This window comes from Misgurnus anguillicaudatus, chromosome 2 (genome assembly GCF_027580225.2).
Source record: "Misgurnus anguillicaudatus chromosome 2, ASM2758022v2, whole genome shotgun sequence".
In the NCBI taxonomy this organism is placed as follows: Eukaryota; Metazoa; Chordata; class Actinopteri; order Cypriniformes; family Cobitidae; genus Misgurnus; species Misgurnus anguillicaudatus.
This window is the reverse complement of record NC_073338.2, coordinates 12,950,335-12,974,601: the sequence shown is the minus strand read 5'-3', so window position 1 is coordinate 12,974,601 and position 24,267 is coordinate 12,950,335. Positions and strand designations below refer to the sequence as shown.

General features: G+C 37.2%; 3 protein-coding genes across 4 annotated transcripts; 2 read left to right on the top strand and 1 right to left on the bottom strand.

Moving 5' to 3' along the window:
• Positions 1–1,676: 1,676 nt before the first annotated feature.
• On the bottom strand, positions 1,677–7,575 carry abhd4 (abhydrolase domain containing 4, N-acyl phospholipase B). 2 transcript variants are annotated; one of them, XM_055201427.2, is made up of 8 exons: positions 7,416–7,575; positions 6,690–6,778; positions 6,264–6,368; positions 5,835–6,123; positions 2,997–3,181; positions 2,714–2,825; positions 2,445–2,631; positions 1,677–2,199 (listed from the first exon to the last, which is right to left on the bottom strand). In XM_055201427.2, the coding sequence occupies exons 1-8, from the start codon at positions 7,436–7,438 to the stop codon at positions 2,110–2,112; spliced, it is 1,080 nt and encodes a 359-aa protein (XP_055057402.2). In that variant the 5' UTR covers positions 7,439–7,575; the 3' UTR covers positions 1,677–2,109. The 2 variants fall into 2 exon arrangements, with proteins under 2 accessions (XP_055057402.2, XP_073728899.1); XM_073872798.1 differs by having other exon boundaries at positions 7,509–7,527.
• A 1,045-nt stretch (positions 7,576–8,620) lies between these two features.
• dad1 (defender against cell death 1) lies at positions 8,621–9,468 on the top strand. The gene is made up of 2 exons (XM_055201430.2): positions 8,621–8,934; positions 9,305–9,468. The coding sequence occupies exons 1-2, from the start codon at positions 8,724–8,726 to the stop codon at positions 9,433–9,435; spliced, it is 342 nt and encodes a 113-aa protein (XP_055057405.1). The 5' UTR covers positions 8,621–8,723; the 3' UTR covers positions 9,436–9,468.
• A 3,303-nt stretch (positions 9,469–12,771) lies between these two features.
• pigr (polymeric immunoglobulin receptor) lies at positions 12,772–23,269 on the top strand. The gene is made up of 9 exons (XM_073872821.1): positions 12,772–12,928; positions 17,894–18,238; positions 18,529–18,610; positions 19,138–19,361; positions 19,568–19,643; positions 20,269–20,357; positions 20,586–20,635; positions 22,311–22,669; positions 22,721–23,269. The coding sequence occupies exons 1-8, from the start codon at positions 12,880–12,882 to the stop codon at positions 22,407–22,409; spliced, it is 1,014 nt and encodes a 337-aa protein (XP_073728922.1). The 5' UTR covers positions 12,772–12,879; the 3' UTR covers positions 22,410–22,669; positions 22,721–23,269.
• Positions 23,270–24,267: the final 998 nt, after the last annotated feature.

Below are 24,267 nucleotides of genomic sequence, written 5' to 3'. Positions count from 1 at the left end.
TGCCCTTTTAACAGTTAATGATTAATATTTGATTTAATAAAGTTAATGGCTATAAATTAATCTGAAAATTACACAACTCTTAAAATATGTCATAATTTCAGCAATTATCTTAGGTACAGTACCGGTTAAATGCTTGAAAATAAATGTTTTCTTTTTTAGATTTGTTTACATTGTAAAATAAAATCAAACCTTTAATATAACACAAATGATCTATAAGAATTATGCTCTTGACTAAAAGCATCCAAAATATGTATCAAAACTATAATTTATCATCTCGTGCCATTTTGTCTATTCTGGACTCTTATTGGTTCCTTAAATCAACCATTTTAAAATATATATTTAATTTTTTTAAATTATAGAAATATGTTGCCACATGTTTTTGTTTACAGACATAATTTCATTTAAACACTTGACAAACTAAAATATTTTAGTTAGAAGTTCAAAATTTGACCGTTATTTACATAAATCAACTTTCCTCTAAATCAAAGATTTAAATCCCAGATTAAAATGCATGTATGAGCTGTTTTAACTTTAACACACCTTGAACACACATCTTAACATATATCAGCCATTGTTTTGTCTCAAAATGCACATCAGTAATGTTTTTTCCAAGATATGTTTGTAAAAACTACTTAAATGTCCTAAAATAATTATATATTATTGTACTGGATTAATCTAAACCCTGTCTTGGAAACTGCCTCTACATGTATATGCTTCATTAAAAATGTGTATTTGTGCATTTGATCTTTTATTAGCACTGTATTAATCCATTAAAGGCGGGGTGCATGATCTCTGAAAGCCATTTTTGAAATCACCTAAACAAACACGCCCCTACCCCAATAGAATCTGGACCTTCTTTTGATAGACCCCTGCACACACACACAACCCAGGCAATGATGTTGGTTAGTAGACACGCCCCTTAATGCTGATGGGCTACAAGTGTGTTTTGGTACTCGGCCCAACTCCCTTTTCCAAAGTGTTTTTCAAAAATCATGCACCCCGCCTTCAAGCTGCGCTAAGCATTATGTTAATGTTCCGATTGTTTAAATTAAATTTTGGGCAGGAATTAATGAAGCGTGCCCACGATTTACCTAAAATGAGGGTACAAATTAGTAAAACGTGCCCATGATATAAAAAAACGAGGGAATTAATTCCTAATTCGTGTCCATAATAAAATAATTTCGTTTTTGCAGTCATCTGCAGGGCTCGGTAGTCCAGAAAAATATAATGACAGGTTTTAATGTTTTTGCTGACTAACTCAGCCAGGAATAAACTTCAGTTTTAACCAAAGGTATTTTTACGACATACTTCCAAACAAATTGTATATATTTTTAAAGTGTGCAGTATACTATGCACGGTATGCACATCTTAAGCAAGTTTTAGAAGAGTTGTTTGAATGGACAGAACGAGGTCTTATTTTATTCCACAATGCATTGCATGTGATTTGACCTTTTACCTCTAGACTGACATATGAAATTTTCTCTCCCATATGATGCATTAAGACTTAAAAAAGCACATCTGCAAACAAATCTCCATGAAAAATACTCATATTTACAGTAGAGTGAGTACTGCGTCAGTACTAATATCTTGGAGCTGGCGCCTCTTAGTGGACATTTATCATATAAGGTGGAAAAGCATATGAGCTGAAAATTTAAATAAAGAGAAACAAAACTGTGTTTAAGGTTAACAATATATTAGAATGCACATTATACAATACAGACAATTGTTTATAATGTTATATTAAATCTTTTAGTCAATATGACTGCCTAAACATTTGCAATATATATACCATGTTTAACAGGACCCTCTCAGTGCAAACTTGTAATAAAAATTTGATTAAAATATAAGATACAAACAACAGAAAGAAAGAAAAACTGTGTGAACTACATTCAGCAGTATAATTCTTAAGTCTTTATGCATTAAAAGCCACACATATTAAAATGACTTTATGAATGGATGAGGTCTTTTGTATCAAACTGGCACTCGAATGATTTGATCCCAGATCGGGAAACTTTTACCAACTCTATTTAGGCTGTGTTTTACAGACATCATTCATTAAAAAAACCCTGTGACATTCTGTTTGTTTTATAAATATATTTATGTTGATTCTCAGTCTATAGTATTACAGATGCTTTGAACGGTCCGGTTAAACTCCTCCGGCTGGTCGGCATACACGTGATGGGAGGCGTCCTCGATGAGCTGCAGAAAGAAAAATAAAAGGAAGTTTGGGAGTGCCCTTCAAGGAAATATGACCGAAAACATACAACATCAAAGACCATGTTTTTATTTGACTAGAACTGTATTAATATTACCCAAAATACCTACAATACAAATTTTCAATGTATGTTAAGTCTGTCTGTATGTGCAATCGATTTTAAAGAAGAATAAACAAACAGGAGCTCTGATAAAACTGAAAACATTGCAGTTTGTAATGAATTACTTACTATGATAGTGGTGGGGCTTTTGCCTCTTATCTGAACCACTGTGTTTCCCGTGCTGCTGTCTACCCAGGAGAGAGCACCATACAATATGGTGACGGGCATCGAGGGTGGCAGTAAGTTCACACGCTGGACCATTGGCCGCTTCGCCCAGCCAAAAGACTCGGTCATGGCTTTGAAACCCACCTCTCCACTGTGAGGAAAGAGAAAAATACAATAAATAAATCTGCAGAAGGACTTCACTAAAAATTGAATTTCAGTACAGTAGCTCGTACCTCGGACTTTGAGCGTTACAGTGGTAAATGTATTGTGTCATGGTGTCATCATCAAACAAATCCTCAAATTTCCTCTTGAAGTCAGGACGAAATCTATTCACCAATCCTGGACCTGCAGACAAGCACGTGTAATGTCACACATCTTATGCTTCAGATTGATTCAGAACTCAACGATATCAAACCATGGGCTTGTATATTACATACAGGTATCTGTTTTATGTTCATATATGTAGATAACAAAGCAGGTGAAAGGTTTTAGTTAGAAGTGTCTAAATGTTCTCACCCCACGGTCCAGCCGCCCTGATGACAGCAAGAGGGTTGAAGAGGCTGATAACTGATGCTACAGCTTTAAGCCAGCGAGGTGGTGATGCCCTTTTAAGCTCTGACCCTTGACCTACTGATCCCTGTGACTGCTGCTGTGGTCGCTCAGGGTAACCCCACGGATCCACCAGGATGAGGTGACTGACTCTAGTGGACAGAAACACAGCCCAGTCATTATCTCATTGATAAAAAGCTCATTCTTACACGTGATCAAAAACCTCTAAAACTTTAAATACAACCCCAAATCAGAAAAAGTTGGGACACTGAAGAAATTGTGAGTAAAAAAGTAATGGAATAATTTACAAATCTTATAAACTTATATTTTATTCACAATAGAATATAAATAACAAATCAAATGTAAAAAGTGAGACATTTTGAAATGTCATGCCAAATATTGGCTCATTTTGGATTTCATGAGAGCCACACATTCCAAAAAAGTTGGGACAGGCCGCAATAAGAGGCCGGAAAAGTCAAATGTACACATAAGGAACAGCTGGAGGAGGACCAATGTTTAGGAATAGAAATGTTGTCCCATTCTTATCTAATACAGACTTCTAGTTGCTCAACTGTCTTAGATCTTCTTTGTCGCATCTTCCTCTTTATGATGCACCAAATTTTTTCTATGGGTGAAAGATCTGGACTGCAGGCTGGCCATTTCAGTACTCAGATCCTTCTTCTATGCAGTCTTGATGTTGTAATTGATGCAGTATGTGGTCTGGCATTGGCATGTTGGAAAATGCAAGCTCTTCCTGAAAGAGACGACGTCTAAATGGATTCAAATGTGTCTAGAACTTGGATAAACCTTTCAGCATTGATGATGCCTTTCTAGATGTGTAAGCTGACCATGCCACACGCACTCATGCAACCCGAAACCATCAGAGATGCAGGCTTCTGAACTGAGCGCTAACAACTTGGGTTGTCATTGTCCTCTTTAGTCCGGATGAAATGGCGTCCCAGTTTTCCAAAAAGAACTTCACATTTTGATTCATCTGACCACAGAACAGTTTTTCACTTTGCCAAAGTCCATTTTAAATGAGCCTTGCCCAGGGAAAACGCCTGTGCTTCTGGATCATGTTTAGATATGGCTTCTTTTTTGACCTATAGAGTTTAAGCTGGCAACAGCGAATGGCACGGTGGATTGTGTTCACCGACAATGTTTTCAGGAAGTATTCCAGAGTCCATGTTGTGATTTCCATTACAGTAGCATTCCTGTATATGATGCAGTGCCGTCTAAGAGCCCGAAGATCACGGGCATCCAATATGGTTTTCCCGCCTTGACACTTACGCACAGAGATTGTTCCAGATTCTCTGAATCGTTGGATGATATTATGCACTGTAGATGATGAGAACTTTAAACTCTTTGCAATTTTTCTCTGAGAAACTCAGAAAACAATTTTTCGCTGCTACATTTGGGGAATTGGTGATTCTCTGTCCATCTTGACCTCTGAGAGACACTGCCACTCTGAGAGGCTTTTTTATACCCGATCATGTTGCCAATTGACCTAATAAGTTGCAAATAAGTACTTCCTAAACATTGGTCCTCCTCCAGCTGTTCCTTATATGTACATTTAAATTTTCTGGTCTCTTATTGCTAGCTGTCCCAACTTTTTTTGGAATGTGTAGCTCTCATGAAATCCAAAATGAGCCAATATTTGGCATGACATTCCAAAATGTCTCAGTTTCAACATTTGATATGTTATTTATATTCTATTGTGAATAAAATAAAAGTTTATGAGATTATGAGAAGTATTCCATTCCATTTTTACTCACAATTTCTACAGTGTCCCAACTTTTACTGATTTGGGGTTGTAATATACAATGATTTGGTCATGTGTTTTAATGTAAAACTGCACATAAAAAAATCAGAAACTGCAGAAAACGGGTGGTTTAAAAACACTTCTTTGGTAAACTGCAAGTTTAAAGGAGCAATGGTGTTGACTGATGAATTTGCACATGGTTTGTCTTTAAGCATATTAAAAACACAGACATATAAACATATAAAACCTCATACATTTTAGAGTAATACTCAATCCACTTTCTTTAAAAAAATATCCTGATATATTACTCACCCCCTTTGTGTAATTCACAAAGTTGATGTCTTTCTTTGTTCAGTGGAGAAGTTTTTTTTTTTGAAGAAGAAAACATTCCAGGTATTATCTCAATTTAACAGACTTTATTGGACCCCAACAGTTCACAGTTTCAATGCAGTTTAAAATTGCAGTTTCATTGTAGTTTTAAATGATCCCAAGCAAGGCATAATGGTCTTATCTAGTGAAACGATCGTAATTTTCGGCAAGAAAAATAAAACATATGCACTTTTAAACCACAGCTTCTCATCTTGCATCTTGTGTAATGTAAAATCCACAATTGTGGACCATTTTTAACAATAAACTGACACAAAGACATTAATTAGTATCATTCCATATACAACAACATCGGAACGGTCCTCTTTCTCCACACTTGTACAGTAGTTTTGCATACATCAATGCGTGACCTTGCGACATGCTTTCGCATTACACAGCTGGGCATCATACGGCTGGTGCAGGAGGAGAGGTTGTGGTTTAGAAGTGCATATTTTTTGTTTTTCTTGCCAAGAATGATGATCATTTTACTAGATAAGACTCTTATGCCTCGTTTGGGATCATTTAGAGCCCTTAGAAATCGTAAATTTTAAACTGCATTAAAAATTGTAAACTGAACAACGACATCAACATTTTGGATGAAATTGGGGTGAGTAATTTTTTTTAAGAAAGTGGAGTATTCCTTTAAGCAAATCCTTAATATTAACTAAATCAAGTACCTCTCAGGATACTGTATGGTGTAGGATGTTGCCAGGTAACCACCCAGACTGTGGCCCAATAGGATCATGCGTTCCAGTCCCATCGATTGTCTCCACTGCTCTATGGAACTAACAAACTGCTCTTCAGCCAATGAGGGGTCCGTCGGAAATGACGGACGAGAGCTGCGACCGAAACCCAGCAGGTCGAAGGCGTAGACGGGTCGAGAGCGACTCAATGCATCTAGGTTACGAATCCAGAGGCCGACACCCCCTCCAAACCCATGGACCATAACAAGGGGCGTCTGACTGGCTGGAGAGAGAGTAAAACATGACTAGAGTAAGACATTAGCAAATTATTTTATGTAAAAATTTACTACCACATAATATCAAAGCTACTGATTTATCATTTATCATAATTTATTATCAAATGCAATGATGTTAACACTTTGCCTTGGTCTGTAGATTTGCGCAATGTCTTGTTGGTCACTTTAACGGTCCATATTCTGTTTTGATTTGGCAAAGTCACAAATCTGGACCACATGTCATTTTTAAGACCTGTTTAACAACAGAGGGCCATCAAATTACAATATAATGAAGATAAATAGGCATTTTTAAAAGAATGTATGTATTAAAAAAAGTTAACCTCCATCAACAGCATCTACAGAAAAAATGTAGACTTGTTGCTCAGGTTGCACTAGTAGTAGTTTTATTTTTAGCAATACACTTACAATACAAGCCCAGCACATTTCTGTGCTTACATTTTAGTATGTATACATGACATATTATGCTATTTTTTATCTCTTAAGTCTTCTGCATTGTTGTATGAACATTTGAACATTTGATTATTGAAAGAAAAAGTTAAAGTGAGAATCATACAAGCAAGAATTTTAGCCTCTGCACTTTTCAACAGCGACATAGATGTTGGTCTCCAAGACGGCCACCAAGACCAGTACCCAGAGGTCTGCCTAAAAATACAAGAGACAATGAGAATCCATTAAAGTGACGGCTTTGTTGACTTGATGTACACACAGTCACATACAGTTGTATTGTCATCTCCATTTATATACTGTAACGACTTTATATATATATAATACAATAACTTAAGTTACTAAAATCAAAAAGAGAAGAACAAGCTGTTTCAAATCAAATGTTGATGCCAGAAGCAAACACTTGTGTGTAAACAAAATATTGCTGAGAAAAAAATAAAAAACATAAACATTGACCTCTTCAAAGAATGTGATATTAGCCAAACCATGATATGCATTACATATCTGCTTGAACAGCAATGCATGCCACACTATAAGCGTATGAGGACAATGAACCTGTGAACAGTGTTGTAATGTACCAGCTCAGCATGACTATGCATTATGTTATGATGAAATCAGCTGTTAACCTACACACTTAAAAATCTTAACATGACAACACATGTATGAATGGTAAGTCTCCAGAAAACGTGACATATGTGTTTTTAACATAGAAAAAGCGCGTTTCATAATAAAACACTGTAAGTTAAGTTCTTACATCAGAGAACCATACTCGATACAAAACTCAAACTGTTCCATTTCTCTGTGTACGTGAATATTAAAACATTAAACTACTTACTCTGTTTCAGTCTCGTCTTGCATGGCGGCGTTTACAAAACAAGTTAGTAAGAAACATAACACAAGAAAAAGCCGCAAAAACACACAGACATACTTGAGTTTTTCCCGTTCACTTTAAAGGCCAGTGTTTGCGTTTTGTAACACTGACGTCAACTGACGACTCCAACAGGCGTGGCTTGTCAGACAGGAAGTCTTATAATTGGTTAGATGCGATAAAGGGCGATTCTCAATCCGAAGACTGCAGCCTCCGGAGGTCGCATATCTAGGCTGCATACGTCATCAAGACATCTTATTTCAGAATATTGAAAATGATAAAGTTGATTTATTCTTAATTAATCGTAAATTGTATGCTTATGACTTGCGAATATAATTCTCAGTTAACTTAAATAAACCATGATTGATGATGACACATAACCTGCATGTGCAACCTCCGAAGGCTGCAACCTTCGGTTTGGCCAAAAGTTCGAACTCACGCTGCGCTGCGCAGACTGATCGGCGCATGACATCAAAATATCGCGAGAGCGATTCAAAACTCGTTTTTGTAAATCCAATTTGTAACATTTCACGCTGTACTTTTAACACGTCATCGGTCATATTTTTATTAGGCTGAATTAGGTGAATGCTAAAAAAAAAAGAATTAGGTGAATGCTTGGTTAGTCTTTAGACTTAAACTGACCGAGTGTTTAAAGCAGCGTTGGAAACGGGCATTATAAAATAAAATAAAATAAAATAAAATAAAATAAAATAAAATAAAATAAAATAAAATAAAATAAAATAAAATAAAATAAAATAAAATAAAATAAATAATAAAATAAAATAAAATTGAATTAATGGCATTAATTGGGCAATGCAATTTGAAATATCCATTCGAATTACAACAAGAAAATGGCAACATAATAAACCATTCAAGGCGTCTTATAACTTGTTTAATTTCGTACAGCAACTTGAAATCATTCAAAAACATGAGAAAAAGGTGGTTTGTATTTGACAATTATATTAGACATTTTATGAATGTGTGAAATGAATACAATTCGACATGAAGTTTGAATGCGTCTCAATTTGGGCACTTGACTAAAATGTATAACAAAAGAATCTAAAATAATTCTGATGCTTGAGTCCGTGGAAATAGTAATAACGAATTGATTATGACAGATCCTTTCACTCACGCGATCAGCGGAACTAATGTTCTGAACTAATGTTCGTGTTTCAGTGGGGATCGTTTTGCGGACGCACATCTGTCGCTCTCTTCTTACACGTCATTCATCTCTCTGCTAGATTTTGGACTGTGTGCACAATAAGCGCATAAATCATGTCTAATTCTGTATTTTCTGTTATATCGCGTTTTGTGGAGGAGTACAGGAGCAGTACGCCGAACAAACTGAAGGTGATCGACGCTTATCTGCTGTATATATTGCTGACCGGAGTCTTTCAGTTCCTCTACTGTCTCCTGGTGGGAACATTTCCCTTCAACAGCTTCTTATCTGGATTCATCTCATGTGTGGGATCTTTCATACTGGCCGGTATTTATGCTTTTTTTAATCTTTTCGATGTTATGTCCTGAATCATTGATTTCTCGTTGATTATTAGGAGACAGTCTGCACATGCGTGATTTGTTTGTTCACTGACGGTCACTTATGAGTGCGTTAGGATTTTTTTGCGCAGTAGCAGCAGCAACAACAAAAGCATTTCATGCTTTTAACAGAAACTTATAAATATGCTAATCAAAGCAGCGTTTAAGATTAACTAATCGATATGATTCGTCGACATAATAATATTCTTATCCTGTAATTTTCATTTGTATGCAATTGTAGCTGACTACACTAGTAAACAAATAAGTGCTACCGGAAGTTTACTAAACATGTTGATAATTTGTTGTTATTCTGTCTGCAGTTTGTCTTCGTATCCAGATTAACCCACAGAATAAAGGAGAATTCCTGACGGTGTCCCCTGAGAGGGCATTCGCTGACTTCCTGTTTGCTCACACTGTTTTGCATCTAGTGGTTGTCAATTTTGTGGGCTGAATAAGACCACGTGCCCAGTTTCTCTTAGTACAGGTCTGTGCTTATTGTACATAAATAACACTTATGTGAATATTTCAAAACCGGTTGGATTTCTTTCTGTCATGTACATTATCTGTGTTTCTTAGCCTAATTTGTAAAAGCTGTGTGTAATTTGACCATTGTGACCTGTATCTTTGATGGTCAAAGTTAAAAACAAAAAAACAATTAAAAGTTTGTAAAGGTTTAAAAATAAGCAACACAAAGCAACACATCAGAATAAGGGAATACCCCCAATTAATTTTTAAGTTACCATGGTAGTAATTAGGGTGCATAGAGGCAATAGTAATTATTGCAACCAATTAGGGTATTTGATTTGATTCTTTTAATAAGATTTTGTTATCGTCAGATATCGATTATTAATCAAAATTTCATTAAAAATGTTTTGTAGCCATGGAATTTATTTGGGACAGTCACTTTAAGATCTACTTGCAATGCACGGATCCAGTATACTGTTACACATACATTTTCTTTATGAATTGTTCAGATTTACACAAGGTACAAGACTACATTTACGAGGATAATCGTGGGAAAAATTTTTTATAAATGTCCATTCAAGCGCAAGGGCACGTAAACACAGTATTTGCACACTGTCTAAAGTCTAAAACCTTGAGATGCGGCATGCTAGACCTGCGATTCAGACTTCTCAAAAAGCGCTTGATCAGCGCATTCATTTCTGTTTCACATTTGCTTTGCATAAATATTTAAATTAGCGAGGCCCTATTTACAGGGGTGGTAGGGGTGAAGTGCTTTTTAAAACTGGAACAGTGGTGTCCGGTGACTTCTTTGCGAGGGCACACGATGCGAAGCTTGTCAAAACATTCATTTAGTCTGTCGTGTGTGGCTCGTCTTGTCAAAATATGTGTTCATCATCTCACGTCAATTTATGTGCATCATGCATCTTGTCAAAATATGTGTCTGCTGCAGACGCTTCGAAGGGGTTTTTGATAAAAGAGAAGCTCACATTTGCCAGATACTTGCTTAATCTCAATTGTAATCAGAGTTTAGTGTTAAGGGAGTTTGTAAATGTGAGCGTCTCTTTTAACCTAAACACTTAAACACGTTTGCAGCAGGCACATATTTTGACAAGACGCATAGGTTAACATGATGCCACGAACACATATTTTGACATGACGAGCAACACACATGACACTCTGAACAATAGACTGCAAAAAAACATGGATGTAGTGTCTATGACGTCACCCATAGGTTTCTGAAGATCGTTTTTGAAGCCAGTAGTAGGCGGCGCCTCCCGTCACCATTTTGGCCAGGCGTCAGCGTTAGGGTGGTCCTTGTTTTTCAACTTTTAAAAGTTCATGCTCTCACCCCACCAATATGTTTGAATAAATAAAAAAAAGGCAAAATTTTGTCAATATTCATTAAATGATACTTTGATACATTAAGTGATACTTTGCTAGCATGTATAATTGTTTAATAATATATACTTATGGCAGCAATGGACTTATTTGACCATGCTCCATGCAAAATAACTGCATGGAAAAACTGTTTTAGTTGTGATATGTGTTTGAAAGCAAGAAAGCTTCAATGTAAATGAAGCACAATAGATGATATACACTGAAACAATGGCTGAAGCAACACCAAGCAAGTCAGCTATATGGTTACTCGGATCAGAAGAGGCTGAAATAACTTGAACAAAGTTACCTTCCAAGAAGCTTGGAAATGTGTTTTTTAAATGGTACAGTTTTAGCAAAAATATGTGATATTCAAAATTTTGCAGTGTGTTCTTATTGATATCCTAAAACATTTCACAGTGTTTTTATTGATATCCTAACACATTTAGGAGGTGAGAGTTGAACATTTAAAAAAAATTGACCCATTATATGGACCACCCTAGTCGCCGTGCATAAAATAGGTAAAGAGGTGGGGCGTGAGTGAAGCTGAGTTGGCTGGTTGCTGAAACCACGCCCGCCTAGCTTGACTCTAGTGACGGTTGAACAGCCACTGTTCAACCGTCACTAAAGCTGCCTCGCCCTAATTATGCAGAACTTTAAGGCTTAATATAATTTAAACGGATGAGTTACAAAAAAATCACCCTTCTCACATTTATCATGAAGGGCAAAATTAGCTATACAGACTAAAACTATTTTTGTACCAGGCTGTAAACATATTTTCTCCTCTAAAGATGGGCATTTTAACATGGAGGTCTATGGGAATTGACTCCCTAAAGGAGCCAGCCTCTAGTGGCCAGTCCATAAATTGCAGTTTGCCCTCCAGGAACAGGATTGAAACCCCAGTCCATAAATATTAAAAAAATGCATTTAAAACAATGTAAACAGATTTCTCAAAAAAACTTTTTGGAGGTCTAACATAAACACATTTGGTATCGTAAATTGAAAATGACCTGATACATGAATGTACAGTTTCTGCTGTTCAAATTTCACATGCAATGATATACTGAATGTAGTGTAATTTTGTAATGTAATGTGCAAGGTTTTCTTCACAACTGTCCGGATTACTTTTGCTGAATCTGTTTGTTTTCCACAGATATGAAGACCAAATTTTCAAGCCTGGGTCTCAGGTGCAGAACAACTACAACATCACTCTCTGTGATTTCCTCAATATGTTAATATATGTTTTGGCATAAATATCATTTGTGATGAATTCTTGTCCACATGATCCCTAAAAATGTTTTCTACTTTTCTAAATCTGTTTCTATAAGTTACTGAAACAGAATAAATGCCTTAAAAAACAATGAAAAGTTGACCTTGTGTTGTGTTATTTTACATACAAATAATGTTTTTGTAACTGATACAATGTGTCATTTTCAATACTAGGATAATGGATTTGAGTCCCAGTTCCACACAAAATGCTGGGTTATTTTAAACCCAGTGTTGGGTCGAAAAGTGAAATACCCATCCTGTTGCATTGTAATTTAACCTATTCTGCTGGGTTGTTTCAACCCAAAATTCCTGATTGTTTTGACACATTGTTTGATGAAATATAAGGATTTTCTGGATTCATTTATCAGATTAAAACATGGGGCCATCCCTTTTTTGAATTTATAAAATAAATGAAATTTGTTCGCTGTATGTGCATCAAAATAATTTTCCATTATTGTGCAGTTTCCTGTACTAAAATGTATGTTTGAGCTGTCTTAACTGGAAACAGTGCCATTGTTTTGTCTCAAGATGCACACAAGTTATTTGGAAGGTATGTATATAAAAACAATTTAAGTGTCCTAAGGCGAGTAAGGCGTAGTCCTGGCTTAATCAAAACCCTGTCCGGGAAATCGCCCTTATATGTTTTAGCATCGAATACAATTGCTGTGTGGTGCACAAATGGTTAAATCATCCACATCTGGAAATAGTTGCGTAAGAGTGAAAACAGGAATATTTCTGACAGGCTCCATTAGGAAAAGCATTTTCGAGGAACTGATCACACTAAAGGATGATGTTTCTAAAACTTCTAGCTGTTCTTGTTGTTGGTCAACTTCAAGGTTAGATTTTAGCAATCTTCTGGATGGGTATAGACATGTTGAAAATATTCTAAGATTGTGTTCTTTTGAAATTAACTTCTGTAGCTACAAGTTGATAAGTTTCGTTTCTCCAGAACATTACTAAACCTTAATGCTTTGAGTCTGTAACTTAAAGCATCATACTTTTTTTCTAACAATAGTTAAATAGAGTTTAATAATAAAAAATGCTGTGACCCACATTTTTTTACAGTGATACAGATCGGCATCATTGAACTTAAAATTTTTGCAAACATTCGTCATACAAATGATCATATGCAGCAAGTATTTGAATATTACTCTTTTCCAGCTTTGTTGTTGTCATGTAGGTGGCTGTTATGCACTTTATTGGCACTAATATTAAATATAATTTTAGAGAATAATTATATGTACAAAATTATGTGATCCTGGACCACAAAACCAATAGCCAACAATACATTGTATGGGTCAAAATTATACATTTTTTATGGAATATTAAGTAAAGATCATTTTCCATGAAGACATTTTGTACATTTCCTAACATATATAAATCAAAAATGTATTTATCATTAGTAATGTGTGTTGCTATGGACTTCATTTGGACAACTTTAAAGGTGATTTTTCACCCTTACATCTCGGCCAAATATTGTCCTATCCTAACTAACCATACATTAACGGAAAGCTAATTTATTCAGCTTTCAGATGATATATAAATCTCAATTTCAATAAATTGACCCAAATGACTTGTTTTGTGGCCCAGGAACATCAAGTTTGAGCTTTTAAATACCTGTATGTTTCATTCCAAAGTGGTTCTCAATTAGTTTTTGACACATGTTCAAAGTAGTTTATTTTCAATTTTATGAAAATTCTGAATAAAATTTTATGTAAAATTATGTTAACCTCTTTATGGATGACAATAGGAATTTATATTGATTTATAATTCAGATTTATACAATGCAGCATTTTTCAAAGCAGCTTTGCAAAGCTTCTAAAAAAAATTACATATTTATTAAATGTATAGGTGTAACGAGGAGTCACGAGACAGAGGATCCATTTGCAGTTTTATTGATGACACGGTAGTACAAACAAAGGGATAAACCAGAATCGTAAACGGGGGACAGGCAAGGTCAGGGCAGGCAAATAACAATCAATAATCCAAAGACTGGCAGAGATCAGAGGCAGACAGATAACAATCAATAATCCAAATAACAATCCAGGTCAACACTCACAGGGAAATAATGCTCAGAAATTATTATACGGGGCAAATCAAGACTTCGCACAATTCAGAGTTTCAAAGGAGCTTAAATAGCCAGTCTGATTGGTTGCAGGTGTTAGCGTGATCAGTCCCAGATAAGTGGCATGATGGGAAATGTAGTGAACGTGGAAGACTAACTAAAACTTGTGATGGCACCCTCTGTCGACCGGGAGGACGCGATGGGGCGAGTTCATTCGTGAGAGAGAACCCAACCCCTGACGTCCATGCAGGGGTTTACCACGGGGGAGAGGGGCTGGGTTCTCTGGGTTTAACCTGTGGAACTCTTCTGTGAGAGTGGGATCAAGGATATCGTCCGTGTTGACCCAGGATTGTTCCTCCAGACCATACCCCTCCCAATCAGCTAGGTACTGTAACATACCTCCCCGGCCTCTTGAGTTTAGCAACTCCCTGGCCAAGTATGCCTCCTCATCGTCGATGATTAAGAGCTGAGGGGTCTGTTTCTCGGGTGCCCCCTCCGCGACTCCTCACGGACGGGCAGCGGGTTTTAAAAGAGAGACATGGACAGTGGGAGAGATACGGTAGTTAGCAAGCAACTCTAATTGAAATGAAACTTGTGTAATTTCTCTAAGAATTTTAAATGGACCAACAAACCTGGGACTTAGCTTCTTGCAGGGGAGTCAAGACGGATGTCCTGGGTTGAGAGCCACACCCACTGTCCGGGAACGTAGGCTGGGTTGGGACGACAATGGCGGTTGGGCTGTTGTTCTTGTCGTCTTACTGCTAGATGGGTGTGAGCTCTCTCCCAAACTTCTTTGCTTCGTTGATACCAATCGTTTACTGCTGGAACATCAGAAAGTTCTTCTGGCCATGAAAACATTGGTGGTTGGAAGCACAGTGTGCACTTAAAAGGAGTTAAGGGCTTGTTATAGTTGTGCGTAGGTCCTACGGCGTAGCCGCGATAGCGTAGGTTCCGCGTCGGTTTTCATTTATACTTGTGCGTCGTTGGCCGCGTTGACGACTCGACGTGCAAGCACACGGGCAGACCGCTGGTAGGCAGTATCCACGCGTGTAACCACAGTAGCAGCACGACCGTCACAGAAGAAGAAGCTTGGCAAGTTAACCCACAAACGAAGAAGAAACAGCAGCTTGTTGTGTATGATTTGAGATGACCGGCAGTGATGGATGTAAATAAACAGCGACTTTTGTTGCAGTTTGAGTTAAATCACTCCTCAACTTGGCTTACCTTTGTTTTCACCGTCGCAAACGGAAATACCTATGATGCAGGGTTTTTTTACCTAACGAGAGGTGTTCTGGTGGACCAATCACAGCACTTGCGGTCCGCGTAGAACAGACGCGCTGTTAAAATTTCTGCGAGGTGCACGTCAGGCTACGCAGAGCTACGGCGTAGAGCTTACGCACGACTATAAATCACCCTTTAGTCCCATGGCTGGCTTGAGAAGGGAATTCTAAGCATATATAGGAATATATATATATATATGAATCTTATCACCTCTTGGTTGAGTCGTTATGTTTGACCATTGGACTGAGGATTTTGGCAGGATTACAGTGTTGTTGAAAGAGAACTGCCAGATGCCTGTGTTTGAGGCATCCACTTACATGATGAAGGGTTTTTCTGGATCTGGGTGATGAAGGATGGGTGCTGACTTGAAACGTTCCTTAAGTTCATCAAAAGCAGCTTGATCTTCACTGGACCAGGGTAGGCGAGACGTGGAAAATTTTGTCATGGCGGTTAAAGGTGCTGCCACTGAAATGTTAAAGCATAATCTGCAGCTGAAGGCTCGTCCAGTAAGTAGAGAACATACAAAAGAGATCTTACTGGTATCTGTTGGGTACAAGTGAGGTTGCTGGTTAATAAACACTATGCATTGTAACAGGAATCCCTTACAGCGGGCGGCATCTCCGTCAAACTTTTCAGGGAAAGCAAGCCGGGGACTCACGTTGCTCTGAGGCTGGGGTGCTGGTGGAGGAGGAGCCGGTGGCGCGATAGGTAAGACCGCGGCTCCTAGAGGTACAAGCTGCAGACCTTGTAGGGCTTTAGCCAACTCCTCAGTGAGATGTGTGAGGGGAGTGAGTTGGTTCTGGTGAACAGCTAACTGGCTAGCTTGAGCGGTGAGCTCGGCAGACATCTGTGACATCGCTGCTGGATCGTTGTATGGCGAAGTCTTCTGTCACGAGACAGAGAATCCATTTGCAGTTTTATTGATGACACAGTAGTACAAACAAAGGGATAAACCAGAATCATAAACGGGGGACAGGCAGGGTCAGGGCAGGCAGATAACAATCAATAATCCAAAGACAGGCAGAGATCAGAGGCAGTCAGATAACAATCGGTAATCCAGGAAAAGGCAGAGATCAAAGGCAGGCAGATACCAATCAATAATCCAAAATAACAGACCAGATCACAACAGAATAAACACTCACAGAATATAACGCTCAGAAATGATCACACAGTGCAAATCAAGACTTCGCACAGTTCAGAGTTTCAAAGGCGCTTATACAGCCAGTCTGACTGGTTGCAGGTGGTTGCGTGATCAGTCCCAGGTAAGTGGCATGATGGGAAATGTAGTGAACGGGGAAGACTAACTAAAACAGTAGCCATTTCTTAATGTCAAGGAACGATCCTCGGAAGCTAGAATTTCGAGGATGCTTCGTCATCGACGTCCGTCGAAGGACTGTTCCAATGTCGAGGATCCTTGAAATTTCAGCCAAGGACTGAGTCCTTCGTTCGAGAAATATCCCATATACAGGAAAGGATGCAAATTTGTATCCTTCGCGCTCTTCACGCGCTGAAATCACCCACAATCCTATGCGCGCAGCACAGAAAGCACACCTTTCAATCACGCAATGACGTAATGACGTGCACTTGCTAGCCTGTTCCATTTAACGTGTTCTCCGAATGCTTAAAAGGAGCCTCGCCTAGCCTCTGAAGGAAGTGACTTGTAAGGACTAGTTCTGCCAAGGAAGTATCCTTGACATTGAGAAACGGCTTCTGGTTGAATGCGCCCTTTGTCGACTGGGAGGACGCGAAGGGGCGGGTTTATTCGTAACAATAGGATGAATACAGAATAGAATGTATGGCATTATTGCAAATGGTTAGTGTCTTCATAGAAAATGCAGTTCAATTGCAATTCACCAGTGAACTTTCCTTACACTTTAGGACAATCAGTCTATTGATATTATAGAACACGTATCGTATTGATCCAGACATGTCTTTTCCTTTAAAACAAGAAAAAAATACACACGAACAGGAGTGTAACATACAGAGATATTTTGCGATTTGCGATAATACCATTAAATGCAACATGCATATAGAGAATTTGTGACTTGGGGCAAGTGAATCCAGCTAGTCAATTTTTAGTGATCCTCCTACATAACTCAGTACATTCTGTTAAAATATAAGCTTGATATCTTTAATATTGACTGAGTAAGGTCATGTCAAATTCAAAGATTGAAATCAAACTAAGAGTATGAGACTTTAGCCTGGATTTCACAGAAAGGGTCACATATTCTATTAATACCATGAGTTGTACCTTTTGTGTATTAGTTGTATACTACATACTAATGTCAGTAATGTTTTTGTAAGAAAAAAACAATATAAACTGAAGTCAGCATTTTTTTAGCACAATAATTGTATTACAGTTGGTTAGGACAATTGTAATAAAATGTAAAGAGACCCAAATGCAAATTAATAATGTGGACATTCATAACCCACGAACAATTGCCTATTTATTTAGGTTCCTACTGCACGGTAACCACCACAGGAAATCTGGCTATACTGGAGGGTCAGTCTGTTACTGTTCCCTGTCACTACAACCCACAGTACATCAGCCATGTAAAATATTGGTGCCAAGGCCTGATGAAAGACTTCTGCACCAGCCTGGCTCGCACCGATAACCCTGAATCAGCCCCTAACGGGAATGGACGGGTGACGATCGCTGATGACCCCACTCAGCACGTGTTCACCGTGAGCATGCGGGACCTGATGGAGAAGGATTCAGGGTGGTACTGGTGTGGGGTGGAGATTGGAGGAATGTGGACTTCTGACAGCACCGCCTCTCTTCATATCAGTGTTGATCAGGGTCAGCAAGACATTTCACAAAGTTCAAACAATATATTTTTGTATCATATTACTTTTTTTTTTTAAATACGGCATTGTGAAAATATAATGCAAGAATTCTTAAACTTCAATATACACCTGTAGTGCATTGTTTGTTGTTTAAAGCATTTTTATGTTTAAACTGTGTGATAGATTTGTATGTAAAACTATTTCAATTAGCCATCATAACACATCTGCTCCATTGTTTATTTGTAATTGTAACTTAAGTCTGCCGTTGGTGTGGTGATCATGTGACTTTTGATTGTATTACAGGTGTGTCAGTGTTGAACAGTATGGTTAGTGCAGATGAAGGAAGTAGCGTCAGTGTTCAGTCTATCTACAGTCAGAACCTTAGGTAAACTAACCAAATCATCAATCATTAACCAAATGTGAAGTGAATCTCATGAAACTTGTCAGGAACCTGCCCATGTTATATTTCACCCCCAAATCAAAAGTAAGACATGAAAGCATTACGGGAATGAGAATCTGTGAGATAAATATTATTATCAAAATCATAGGTTGAGTTTGGGGGGACAGGGGGGGCACTGCCCCCTCCCCGATCAGAACCCATTGTGATTTTATCTGAGCTTTTAATGAAATTAGAAATATTTAATATTTGAATAGATAGACTATAGGTAGAGTAACTTGAGGCTCAAATAGTTTAATTCATTAAAAACCATTCTTTCGCTATTCTCAAATTATTGCAGTACCCTTGTTTGCTGGTAGGTGCACCCCAAGCACAAACGTGAAACACTGTCTATGATCAAACTGTTTTATTTGTTGTACAATAGTCTTGTCAAGTCATAGTCTATTCAAGTCTCAAACAGAATAAAGAACCATTTAGTCCAACCATGAATGTTTCCATGTTTCTTGCTCCTGCAGGTCCAATGAGAAGAGGTGGTGCCGTAGCGGTGACTTGAGCTCGTGCGTAGTTACAAACTCTAATGGAACATTCAGCGGTAGGAACTTGATCATTCATGATGACAGGAAAAGCGTCTTCACCGTAACCTTACAGCACCTGGAGATGAGGGATTCGGGATGGTACTGGTTAGCAGCTGGTCAACACCAGGTGTCTGTCCGTGTGTCAGTCACACCACGAGCTACAAGTATATCACACACAGACCACAGCCCTAAATACAGATCTCATTCAATACAATGAGGGTTAAAGCTCATTGTATCGAATGATACAATGAATGATACAATTTCAATTGTGATTGACAGTAACAAAAGATTATCGGTATTCAGTAGATAAGACTTGAAGGTTCAATACTGATACTTGCTTTAAGATTATATGCTGTTTTCTATGTGCTAGACACCACAACGTCTCCTGTCCAAATTTTGAGGTCAACAGCTGCGTTTCCTGTTATGAAGTCAAATGACTCTCACAGGTAAAGTTTTGCCTACTCTTCCCATGGCACCACTTTTATACAACAGTTTATACATTTTATACTACAGTTTTATTACAAAAACCATGGATAAACTATATTTGCTGTAGCAAACGCTACAAAATGCTTTCATTAACCATGTTTTTTACAATGTTGCAAATCTGTGAGGTAGCACGCAAGAGCCAATGAGTTTTTGATATCACTGCTGTAAAGCAATGTGTCATAAAGCTTCTTGAGGTGCAATATTTAAATTTGAATTCATAACGAATGCGAGATTTGGCGTTTACGGATGCTGATAAGAACTGGGATCAAGATCGCTGGATAAAGGCCTGAATTTGGATCGGTTCCTTGTATAAATTTTAAATGTGGATTACAGCGAATGGATAAAATTAATACGGTTATGCTGTAATGCTGTTAATACATAAATAACTAACATATTAGTCCTGTCAACACGTCAGTACTTTTCATTGTGTATGAAAACGTAAGAAAATGTATGTGTGGTACAACCACATTTTACGTAAAAATACACACGTTTTCTCATTAAATTTTCATAAGGTACACGAGGGATAAAAATATAGATGTTAAATGAAACAAATGAGTGAGCATAATTATGTTCATTATTTTTCAGTCATTTTCAGTCTCCGTTGATCGTGTGTGGGGTTGTGCTGTTGGTGATCACTGCATTTCTGGTCATTTGGAAGTTGAGACAACAATATAGTAAGTATCAGCTGATTGTTGAAGTTATTTGTATTTTGTCTTTGTTCATAAACAGAAATCCCTCCAGAACTGCCCACTGGTTTCCCATAGTCACTGGCTCCTCAACTTTTCATCGCATTAAAGACATATTAATTTGTTTCTCTCTGGTTGTGAAGCCATTTATTTTGCCTCTTTCAACTTGATATCAAAAATATTATTTTTAACGCTGCATTTTGTTTCATTTTTTAGAGAACAAGCACAAATATCGAGAGACAAGAGAAATAAATGATAATCTCACAGTAAGTCAAGTTGTAGCATATTCATTTTAAAATCAACAGAAAATCAGAACTGAATGACTGTGTGTGTGTGTGTTTTTCCCTAACACACTTTCCTGAGATTGAAATTGTTACACATGACTGTAATGAAAAGGAAATTTAACTTGTAAACATGGCTTTATAGACGACACTTATTGTTACCTCACTGACAAATTGTTAAATGCTCTCTCATTTGTAAGTCGCCTCAAGGCAATCTCATGGCAATTTGTACGTATTTTACAGTGTAGCTAATTCCTATTTATTCAGATGACCACATTCGTATGTTTTTGTACGATTTGCTTTCTTCTCGTTGCGTTGGGGTTAGGAATGGAGTTTCATTATTATTATTATTATTATTTTATTATCAAATGTTTTTGTATAATTCGCTTCATGCAAATTCATACCAATTAGCCACTTTGTAAATTATGTATGAATTCCCGTAAGATCAGACTTGTTGCTTGTTGGACAAGAGTCTCTGCTGAATGAATGAATGAATGAATGTAAAAATGTGTAATCTTAAAGTAACATGCTCTGTTTACTAATAACATCACTCCATAAGTTAATGTTAACCAGCAGTCAAATCGATCACTATTTTGGCACTGATATACAGCAGCTAATGTAACTTTTCTAAATTCTTGACATTTGTTAACGCTGTCATTTTTTTATTTTCATTTTATTATGCAATAAAGATGCAAAAATAGGCCAATTTAAAAATGCATTATTCACAACTATTTGCAATATTTGTATAATTTTCACAGTGATAATTGAGATTAAATAAACAAAAGAGGTTGTAGGGGAGAATCGGGGCGAAAGTAACGCAGGACGAAAGTAACGAAGCGATTTTCTCCGAGCCCTGACAACATTTGCATCCCAAAACTATAACAGCATCTTTAGCACACAAACCCTTGACAGAGCTGACAAATATTGCATTATTTACTCACAGTTTTCCATGTGTAGATCCAGAAAGGTTTTTTTCAACCATGACAAGTAAATTCCTAAAGCGGTCTTTTTTTCTTATAACGTGTTGTGTTTCTGGTTTCATGTGTTGAAGTACTGACCAATCTACAGGTTATTTAGTGCTGTAACACATCCTAATGTTTGCCTTCTCTGAGTTTTTCTCAGAGATCCTATCAGGATGAAAGTAACACTTGTTACTTTTGTCCCGCTGCTAATACTGTTGTTTATGTTGAAAATTGATATTATCCTAATTTGATTTAATTGTATTTTCAAAAAGAAAAAGTCATTCGTGTTCAAGCTGTTGAAAATATTTCATTCTCAACAATTTAAGTTTGTACTGTTGGTTGCTTTTGAAACATTTGATAAAACTGAAATTAAAAATGTAATTTCATTATTTTTACAAAGATAAATGACAAAAAAAGTTTGCAGTTACATATTAATGAGGTCATAGTCATGTATATTTACTAAAAACAAGTGTAACACAAAAATCTATCTTGTTTTGTTGTGTTACTTTTGACCCACCTGTGTGTTACTTTCGTCCCTGCAGGTGGGGTCGAAAGTAACAATTCACTACTTATGACCACAGCCGAAATATATCTCTGTCTAAAACATTATCTTTTAAAATTACCTTTTTTTTTTTTTTAATTGTACTTTCGCCCCTGCTCTCCCCTACTTCCCTAACTCACATTTTGCTGTTTTACAGATGGTACCATGGAGAGAAGTGGACTATAAGAACACATCAGTAATATTCCTGAACACGCCAGCTTCAGCAGGTGCACATGTTTTAATGGAGAACGTGTGAGGAGCCCTGTATCACATTAAACACTTAAAACACACTTCAATGCTTCCATGCATACTGCTTCATGATTATGGTAAAACAATAGATATGTAAAGAATTACTCAATTATTTCATAAAGAAACGTTAAGTCATCAGTTACAGATGTGAAGATGCTATGGTATGGTGTTGTTTAGAGACTGTGGTAACATTGACATTTCTTCACATTCAACAAGTAAATAGTTGAAAGGTCACAGTTACATTTAAAGGTCACCTTATATGGCAAAGTTTCAAGATGTAATATTAGTTTCATGTGTCCCCAGCATGTTCCTGTAAAGTTTCAGGTCCAAATACCCAATAAATCATTTACTATACCACGTTGAAAATGCCCATTTCTGTGTGTCTCTTTAAATGGAAATGAGTTGCTGCTTCCCTCCCTGTTTACTGTTATTTCTACCAAAATCATACACCATTTGTAATAAGACAATCCCTATATTTCATTGTTAATAATGAAGGTGTGGTAATGAATCATGTAAAGCAGATTTAAAATAGAGCTTATGACCTAACTGTGGTCTTTGTATGGCTGTGGGTGGGGCCTGAACATAGTAAGATTGTTTGTCACACAAGACTGTTGAGGTTTTACAGGGATTAAAGAAAGGTGCAGATCTTTATTACATAGTGGTTGTGTACACACAAGTGACACAATTATGTTCAAACAATATATAAAGTGAATTTCTCATATTAGATGACCTTTAATATTTCCTGTGTTATGGACAGTAACAGAATGTCTAAACATTAAACTGATAAAAACAGAAGCTTAATTCAGATTCACATGGTCTTATATCAAATGATCATCATATAAATCATATTAAAGTCTTTAACTAAGATCTGTTGTCGCTTGTATTTTTGTGTCTACTAATTACAAACAGTGCACTACTGCAGTGACTCGCTGCTTTACTTTTATTTTTGTCCTTTTGCTAAGTATATACCATGAAAGTAAATGCAAGCTACCATACCGCCAAAGGACAGCAGGAAGTGTTTTGTTTGTTTGTGTTATGAGGTGAAAACAAATGTTGGTAACTAAAAATTGCACGAAGTAAGATTTCCCTACAAGCTTCAACTTTTTAATTTTTAAGTTATTCTTTAAGCAGTGTTTATATGAGCTGTAGGCCGTAGGCAACTTCAAATAAGGGGCAACTTCAGGAGATATAGGAAGTGAAAGATGCTATAAACATCTAACATACAGCCACTGTGACAGATGACTGTTTCTGTTATATCAACCAAACCCTCAAACTGTATGTGGACATGATGAAAATATGGAGAAATGAAACATCACAGCTGTTTAACATGCAAACAGTCAAGCTGAAGTTCTTGTTGGTTTTTGATGTCTCTGTGATGTCCAGCAGTGGCCCAAACATAAGCCCAAACACGAGACTATGCTTACTCTGACGATCCGCGGGACCTAGCGCCCCCTCCTGGTTGGGAGTATTTACGTCTTTATACAAAAATCATCATTTTAAAAGTAATTGAATCAAGTATAATGTGGTCCAGCAGGCCGTATTAAAATTTACCCCTGGCCGTGTGCGGCCCTCGGACCGGCAATTGTCCATCCCTGACTTAGATGTAAACTCTGGACCCGGATCTGAGCCTATGTCCCCTGGTAGCCCATAAACCCTAAAAACTTGATAAAATAGAGCATCTGCAGTATCCATGGCAGTGGGTGTTCCTTTCAGAGGTATAAGTCTACAAGATTTTGAGAATAGGTAGATAACTACTAGAATTGTTGTAATGCCATTGGAGTTTGGTAGATCAGTCACAAAGTCAATGGATAGTTGTAACCAAGGTATTTGTGGTATAGGTAGAGGTTACAATAATCCAGCGTGTA

What these genes read in the sequence shown, in the direction of transcription:
- abhd4 (XM_055201427.2), bottom strand. Translation starts at nt 7,438, where the DNA reads ATGCAAGACGAGACTGAAACAGA. An exon ending in CAGGGCGGCTGGACCGTGGG is followed by an intron (nt 2,826 to 2,996) that starts GTGAGAACATTT and finishes GCTTGTCTGCAG; the next exon opens with GTCCAGGATTGGTGAATAGA. An exon ending in TGTAACGCTCAAAGTCCGAG is followed by an intron (nt 2,632 to 2,713) that starts GTACGAGCTACT and finishes CTTTCCTCACAG; the next exon opens with TGGAGAGGTGGGTTTCAAAG.
- dad1 (XM_055201430.2), top strand. Translation starts at nt 8,724, where the DNA reads ATGTCTAATTCTGTATTTTCTGTTATATCGCGTTTTGTGGAGGAGTAC. An exon ending in GGGATCTTTCATACTGGCCG is followed by an intron (nt 8,935 to 9,304) that starts GTATTTATGCTT and finishes TTCTGTCTGCAG; the next exon opens with TTTGTCTTCGTATCCAGATT.
- pigr (XM_073872821.1), top strand. Translation starts at nt 12,880, where the DNA reads ATGATGTTTCTAAAACTTCTAGCTGTTCTTGTTGTTGGTCAACTTCAA. An exon ending in TCATATCAGTGTTGATCAGG is followed by an intron (nt 18,239 to 18,528) that starts GTCAGCAAGACA and finishes ATTGTATTACAG; the next exon opens with GTGTGTCAGTGTTGAACAGT. An exon ending in AGTCACACCACGAGCTACAA is followed by an intron (nt 19,362 to 19,567) that starts GTATATCACACA and finishes TCTATGTGCTAG; the next exon opens with ACACCACAACGTCTCCTGTC.